The sequence below is a fragment of the Malaclemys terrapin genome, chromosome 12 (assembly GCF_027887155.1).
Source record: "Malaclemys terrapin pileata isolate rMalTer1 chromosome 12, rMalTer1.hap1, whole genome shotgun sequence".
Classification (NCBI taxonomy): domain Eukaryota; kingdom Metazoa; phylum Chordata; order Testudines; family Emydidae; genus Malaclemys; species Malaclemys terrapin.
In genome coordinates this window covers 50,152,624-50,160,424 of record NC_071516.1, presented here as the reverse complement: position 1 = coordinate 50,160,424, position 7,801 = coordinate 50,152,624, and the positions used below count along the sequence as shown (strand labels likewise).

The 7,801-nt window shown below is 66.9% G+C and overlaps 1 protein-coding gene across 1 annotated transcript; it reads left to right on the top strand.

Annotated features, from left to right (window-relative positions):
* The first annotated feature begins 206 nt into the window (after positions 1–206).
* On the top strand, positions 207–5,005 carry NRL (neural retina leucine zipper). The gene is given in 4 exon segments (XM_054046332.1): positions 207–283; positions 2,633–2,692; positions 2,695–3,026; positions 4,603–5,005. Coding segments are annotated over 3 exon segments (720 nt in total). The 5' UTR covers positions 207–283; positions 2,633–2,637; the 3' UTR covers positions 4,936–5,005.
* The last annotated feature ends 2,796 nt before the right edge of the window (positions 5,006–7,801 follow it).

The following is a 7,801-nucleotide window of genomic DNA, read 5'->3' as shown; positions in this document are numbered from 1 at the left end:
CCAGCTGGGGGGGAGGGTGTCAGGAGCCATGAGGGGGGAGGGGCGCTGTGGGGGGACCCCCGGATCCCTCCCCCTCCCTCAGAACTTCCTCATTCCCTCCCCCGCCCCCGTATGCTAATGAGGGGCTCCCCATTGGCCAGCGGCTAATGAGATGCGGGTGAGCTCAGCCCCCGGGGTTCTTTAAATGGGACCCCGGCGTCCGGGACTCCGCTGCGGCTCAGGGCAGGTCCCGGGCGCTGGGTTCCCCAGGGTGGCCCCTGGCGGTGGAGCGCGGCGCTGAGAGGTGAGGGGCGGTGAGTCTGGGTGACCGGGCTCAGGGGCCCCGAGCCGGGGGGGTCTGGATACAGGGATCAGGGGATAGAGGGGGAGGACATACAGGTGGGGTTCTGGGGGGATAGAGGGTGAGCGGGAGGGAGGGATGGGGTGTGGGGGATAGGGGGTGGGAGGGATGGATGGGGTGGGGGGTTGAGAGGGACGGATGGGGTGTGGGGGGGATGGAGGAATAGAGGGTGGGAAGGAGGGATGGATGGGGTGTTGGGGGTGGGAGGGACAGGTGTGGGGGATATGGGGAGGGAGGGATGGGTAGGGTGGGGGGGATGAGAGGGATGGATGGGGTGTGGGGGGATGGAGGAATAGAGGGTGGGAAGGAGGGATGGATGGGGTGTCGGGGATAGGGGGTGGGAGGGACAGGTGGGGGAATAGAGGGGGGAGGGAGGGATGGGTGGGGTGGGGGGGATGAGAGGGACGGATGGGGTGTGGGGGGATGGAGGAATAGAGGGTGGGAAGGAGGGATGGATGGGGTGTCGGGGATAGGGGGTGGGAGGGACAGGTGGGGGAATAGAGGGGGGAGGGATGGATGGAGGTGTGGGGGGAGGGATGAATGGGGGCGTGGGGGTGGGGATAGGGGGTGGGAGGGGACAGGTGGTGGAATAGAGGGGGGAGGGATGGATGGAGGTGTGGGGGGAGGGATGAATGGGGGCGTGGGGCTGGGGATAGGGGGTGGGAGGGACAGGTGGTGGAATAGAGGGGGGAGGGATGGATGGAGGTGTGGGGCTGGGGATAGGAGTTGGGAGGGACAGGTGGTGGAATAGAGGGGGGAGCGATGGATGGAGGTGTGGGGGGAGGGATGAATGGGGGCGTGGGGCTGGGGATAGGGGGTGGGAGGGACAGGTGGTGGAATAGAGGGGGGAGGGATGGATGGAGGTGTGGGGGGAGGGATGAATGGGGGCGTGGGGCTGGGGATAGGGGTGGGAGGGGACAGGTGGTGGAATAGAGGGGGGGAGGGATGGATGGAGGTGTGGGGCTGGGGATAGGAGTTGGGAGGGACAGGTGGTGGAATAGAGGGGGGAGCGATGGATGGAGGTGTGGGGGGAGGGATGAATGGGGGCGTGGGGCTGGGGATAGGGGGTGGGAGGGACAGGTGGGGGGATGGATGGAGGTATGGGAGATAGAGGGTGGGAGGGATGGATGTGGGGGGATGAGGACAGAGGTGGGAGCGATGGATGGATGGGATGTGAGGGGGATGGATGGGATGTGGAGATATGGAGGAGGTGTGGGGGGATGGTGGGGTGGGGGGACAAGGAGATGTACAGACCGCTGGGAGCAGGGGGGGTGAGTGTGAAGGGGCAGAGGAAGGGGACGGGAATGTGTGCGAGAGGGAGAAATTGGGGGAGGGGGATGGTACCTGGGCTGGTCCCAGGGCCGGCTCCAGGCACCAGCTTAACAAGCAGGTGCTTGGGGCGGCCAAGTGAGAGGGGCGGCACCTGCGGCAATTCCCTCTGGGAGGGAAGGACCTGCCACTGAACTGCCGCCGCCAATCGCGGCTTTTTTTTTTTTTTTTTTTTTGCTTGGGGCGGCAGAAATGCTGGAGCCGGCCCTGGCCGGTCCATACGCAGCCGCCACGCTCTGAGGGAGGCCGTTTGTTGCCAGAGGGGGCCTGTGCTGCTTTAGTCTTGCTCAGCTCCCTCTGTGGACTGTATAGCCTGGTCCTTACACAGAACTGGTCCATATACACACAGATGGCCCATGTAGACCCATTGGTCTGTGAGACAGAGGCAGCCCATAGCAGGGGACCCCATAATGCAAAGCCTGTGTGAAACCAGCCGAATTGGACCATACATCAATCCAGTCCATATACAGTGCTGGTCCATATACTGCCATTGCTCTACAGGAGACAGGTCTGTATAGAGCAAGGACCCTATATTGGAGACATCCCTTTGCCCTGAAACCTGGGTGGTTCCTTGGCTGTCTATATAGCTGGTCAATATACAGAATTGGTCCATATAGCCAGTCTATGGACTTAGCTGGTACCTATACCTGGCCTATATAGAAAGCTGGTCTTTATACACAGCTGATCCATATACCTGGTTTATAAAACCAGAAAGCTAGTCTGTAGAACTGGTCCACAGACAAATGTGGTCTACAAAGAAAGCCAGTCCATAGACTACAACTGGTCCATATAGCTGTTCTGTTTAGAAAGTTGGTCTGTGTAGCTGGCCCATTGACAAAGCTGGTCCATATAACTGGTCCACATAGAAAGGCAGTCCTTAGACACTGCCGGTCCATATAGAGTGGAGTGGGTCTGCTGCCCAATCAGCCCCAGTCCCCTCACCTGTCTCTCTTCTCTCCCCAGGTCCCATGCCCTACGGTGCTGCCCCACTCAGGATGTCGGTGCCCCTGGCCGAGCTCCCCACCAGCCCCTGGCCCTGGAATATCTCAATGACTTTGACCTGCGGAAGTTTGAGGTCAAGCGCGAGCCGGCCGGCCCAATGGGCGGGGCCTCCCTGGACCCCTCCCCCTGCAGCTCAGTGCCGCCCTCCCCCACGCTGAGCGAAGCGGGGCTGGGGGATGGAGGGGACCCCAAGGCGGGGCTGGAGGAGCTGTACTGGCTGGCCGCGCTGCACCAGCAGATGGCGGGGGGTGGGGAGGGCCTGGGGCTCAGCCCAGAAGAGGTGGTGGAGGCCCTGCTGGGGGGGGCGGCCGAGGGGGGTTTCTGCCCTGGGGGGCCTCTCCAGCCGCAACAGCAGGTGAGTTGTGGGGTGAGAGAAAAGGGGTGGGGAAGGATGTGGGGGAGGGGGAAGAAGGGGAAGGGAGAAGGGTCAGGGCTGGGGGAGAAGGTAGACAGGGAGTGGCTGGTGAGAGGGGTAAGGCTGAGGAAGGGATGGGAGGGGAAAGAGAGAGAGAGACACACACACACACACACACACACTTAGGTGGCTGCAGGTCGGGAGTGAGGGGCACTACCACCGGCAGAGCTGGGGGATTACGGGGCTGGACGGGCAGGGGGGCTGTGGGTCAGGAGTGAGGGGCACAGGCAGAGCTGGGCGGTGCAGGGCTGGGCTAGCAGGGGCTGCGGGTCAGGAGTGAGGGGCACCGGCAGGATGGGGGGGACAGGATGGGGGAACAGGTGCTGCAGGTCGGGAGTGAGGGGCATTGGCAGGATGGGGGAGGCGGGGGCTGCAGGTCAGGAGTGAGGGGCATTGGCAGGATGGGGGGGCAGGGCAGCGCTGGCAGGGGGCTGTGGGTCGGGAGTGAGGGGCACCGGCAGGATTGGGGGGGCAGGGCTGGCAGGGGGCTGCGGGTTGGGGGTGAGGGGCACCGGCAGGATGTGGGGGCAAGATGGGGGGGCAGGGGCTGCAGGTCAGGAGTGAGGGGCACCGGCAGGATGTGGGGGGCAGGGCAGGGCTGGCAGGGGGCTGCAGGTTGGGAGTGAGGGGCACCAGCAGAATGGGGGGGCAGGGGCTGGCAGGGGGCTGCGGGTCAAGGGTGAGGGGCACCGGCAGGATGGGGTGGGCGGGGGCTGTAGGTCAGGAGTGAGGGGCACCGGCAGGATGGGGGGGCAGGGCTGGCAGGGGGCTGCGGGGCAGGGGTGAGGGGCACCGGCAGGATGGGGGGGGCAGGGCTGGCAGGGGGCTGCGGGTCAGGAGTGAGGGGCACCGGCAGGATGGGGGGGGCAGGGCTGGCAGGGGGCTGCGGGTCGGGAGTGAGGGGCACTGGCAGGGGGGGGGGGGGCGGGGGATGCAGGTCAGGAGTGAGGGGCACCGGCAGGAGGGGGGGGCAGGGCAGGGCTGGCAGGGGCTGCGGGTCGGGAGTGAGGGGCACCGGCAGGATGGGAGGGCGGGGGCTGCAGGTGAGGAGCGAGGGGCACTGGCAGGATGGGGAGGGGCAGGGCAGGGCTGGCAGGGGGCTGCGGGTCAGGGGCACCGGCAGGATGGGGGTGGGGTGGGGCTGCAGGTCAGGGGTGAGGGGCACCGGCAGGATGGGGGGGGCAGGGCAGGGCTGGCAGGGGGCTGCGGGTCGGGAGTGAGGGCCACCGGCAGGGCTGGGGGGGTCAGGGCTGGGGGGGCAGGGGGCTGCGGGGCGGGAGTGAGGGGCACCGGCAGGATGGGGGGGCAGGGCAGGGCTGGCAGGGGGCTGCGGGTCGGGGTGAGGGGCACCGGCAGGATGGGGGGGGCAGGGCTGGCAGGGGGCTGCAGGGCGGGGGTGAGGGGCACCGGCAGGATGGGGGGGGCAGGGCAGGGCCTGGCAGGGGGCTGCAGGTCAGGGGTGAGGAGCTCCAGCTATTGCTGTAGAGTTGATCTGCGCTAATTCCCGCCCCCCCAGCTCCCGCCCCTCCGGGCCCGTTTCTCGGACGAGCAGCTGGTGGGCATGTCGGTGCGGGAGCTGAACCGCCGCCTGCGGGGCTTCGGCAAGGACGAGGTGCTGCGGCTGAAGCAGAAGCGCCGCACGCTGAAGAACCGCGGCTACGCCCAGTCCTGCCGCTTCAAGCGGGTGCAGCAGCGCCACGTGCTGGAGGCGGAGAAGTCCCAGCTGGCCCGCGAGCTGGACGCCCTGCGGGGGGAGCTGGCCCGGCTCGCCCATGAGCGCGACCTCTACAAGGCCCGCTGCGAGAAGCTGCTGCCCCAGCCCCCCTCGCCCTCCCAGTTCTTCCTCTGAGCCGCCACCCGGGCGGGGGCCACGGACACTGGGGGGCGGCCTGCAGGGGGCGCTGCTCCGGGAAGGCCCCAGGGGGTGTCATTCCGCCTCTGGCCTGCAGGGGGCGCTGCTCCGTGAAGGCCTCAGGGTGTGTCATTCCGCCTCTGGCCTACAGGGGGCGCTGCTCCAGGAAGGCCTCAGGGGGTGTCCTTCTGCCCCTGGCCTCCAGGGGGCGCTGCTCCGGGAAGGCCTCAGGGTGTGTCATTCCGCCTCTGGCCTACAGGGGGCGCTGCTCCAGGAAGGCCTAGGGGGGTGTCATTCCGCCTCTGGCCAGTAGGGGGCGCTGCTCCGGGAAGGCCTCACGGGGTGTCATTCCGCCCCTGGCCTCCAGGGGGCGCTGCTCCGGGAAGGCCTCAGGGTGTGTCATTCCGCCTCTGGCCTACAGGGGGCGCTGCTCCGGGAAGGCCTCAGGGGGTGTCATTCCGCCTCTGGCCAGCAGGGGGGCGCTGCTCCGGGAAGGCCTCAGGGGGGTGTCATTCCGCCCCTGGGCCTGCAGGGGGCGCCACTGGCTCAATGACGTCTACAGGCTCTCTGCAGCCCCAGCGGTGTTCCCCCCTTTTGCCACCAGGGGGAGTGTGACGGGCCCTGTGGGGGGAGCAGGGGGATTGTGGGGGTGACTCTGTAGTTTCCCTTCTTGTCTCCCGCGGGGAGTAAGTTGCAGGGGGAGGGAATTTTTTTTGAGAACAGGATCGATGTTCGTGTGGATCGTGGTGGGTGGGTGGGGAACCCTCCCTGTGACAATGGGGGTGTGGGGGGCTGGACTCCCCTGTTGCATGCCGGTCATGCCCACTGATGCTGCACCCCAAAAAGCAGCACCAGCAGCCAAGCACCCCCAGCTCTTCCTCCGTGTCCCCCTGCACCCATGGCTGGCCATTCCCTGTACCCCAATATCAGCCCCCTGCACCCGAGCGGGGGGTGCACCAGCCAGCCCCTGCACCCCACTATCAACACATGTGCCCCCCTACTGCAGTGCATCAGCAAACTACCTCCTCCCCCCCATCTTGACTCTCAAGCCACCCTGCTCCCTAATACTGGGGGTGACCTCAAACCTCCCCTGTACCCCCTTACAATGCCCTGCACCCCAGGCTTGGAGTGCATCAGCCAAAGACCCCCGTCCTCTCCCTACTGAACCACCAGCCCCCCCAGAGATCACCCCTATACTGATGCCCTGCACCCCAATAGTAGGGTGCACCCGCCAATCAGCCCCTCAGGTAACTCAGGGCCCCCGAGTGCCCCCAGATCCCCGCAGCCCCTAGGTACCCCAGGGACACCCCAATGACCCATAGAAACTAGGCAGGTCCTGTTCTCACATTAGTCTAGGGCGGGGTGGGGTGTGAGTGTGGGGGGGGTCCCTGCGCCCCCTGCTGGAGGCGCTTGGCCCTGCCCTGGGTGTGTGTGCGGGGGGAGTTCATTTTTTAGCCCCTCCCGATTCTGCTTTACTCTCTAAAGGCCCCGCCCACGCCCCATGGGTGCAGCTCTCCCATTACCATCCCCCTCCAGGGGGCGGGCTGTCTGCGGAGCCCCGCCCATGGGGCGGAGCTTGTGGGGCACAAGGGGCGGGGCCAGAGAAGTTGCTCTTCTAGCAGCTTTTCCAATGGCTTTGTAGAATAAACATCACCAAAACCCCAGCCGGGCCGGCGTCTGCAGTTCTTTTGGAGAGGGGTGGAGCCGGCAGGGGGCGTGGCCTAGGGAAGCTCCACCCCCGGGAGTATCAGCCCCGCCTCCAATCCCCTCCCCCTCCTCCTCCCGTGCAACCTCCGCTTCCAGATACAAGTGCTGGGCAGCAGGTGGCGCGAGGACTCCAGTGGGGGGGCAGGGAGCCCCGACTCCTGGGTTCCGTCCCTGGCTCTGGGAGGGCAGTGGGGGCTGGTGGTTAGAGGGGGGGGTGGGCTGGGAGCCCGGACTCCTGGGTTCTGTCCCTGGCTCTGGGAGGGCAGTGGGGGCTGGTGGTTAGAGGGGGGGTGGGCTGGGAGCCCGGACTCCTGGGTTCTGTCCCTGGCTCTGGGAGGGCAGTGGGGGCTGGTGGTTAGAGGGGGGGGTGGGCTGGGAGCCCGGACTCCTGGGTTCTGTCCCTGGCTCTGGGAGGGCAGTGGGGGGCTGGTGGTTAGGGTGGGGGGGCCGGGACACAGGACTCCCGGGTTCCCTCCCTGGTTCTGGGAGGGCAGTGGGGGCTGGTGGTTAGAGCGTGGGGGCTGGGAGCCCGGACTCCTGGGTTCTGTCCCTGGCTCTGGGAGGGCAGTGGGGGCTGGTGGTTGGGGGGGGGGGCTGGGAGCCCGGACTCCTGCGTCCCTCCCTGGCTCTGGGAGGGCAGTGGGGGCTGGTGGTTAGAGCGCGGGGGCTGGGAGCCCGGACTCCTGGGTTCTGTCCCTGGCTCTGGGAGGGCAGTGGGGGCTGGTGGTTAGGGTGAGGGGGGGCCAGGAGCCCGGACTCCTGGGTTCCCTCCCTGGCTCTGGGAGGGCAGTGGGGGCTGGTGGTTAGAGCGGGGGGCTGGGAGCCCGGACTCCTGGGTTCTGTTCTCTCTCTGGCTCCAGCCCCCGCAGAGCAGTGCATCCCTCCGTTCTGAGCTCCCGCTGCGCAGTGAGGGGGCGCTCTTATTCTCTGCCAGCTGTGAGGGGGGTGGGGGGCAGGACTCGACCACCCCCCCCAGCGGGAAATTCATCCCCCCGCCCCAGGAGACAAGAAAACCAGCAGCTGCTGGGAAGTCACAACAGCCTGTAATTACCGCATGGAACGGGGTTAACCCGTGAAGGGCCACAGCCCCCGGCTACCCCAGCCCTGCCCCCCCACTCCTGCCCTACCGGTGCCCCTCACTCCCGACCCGCAGCCC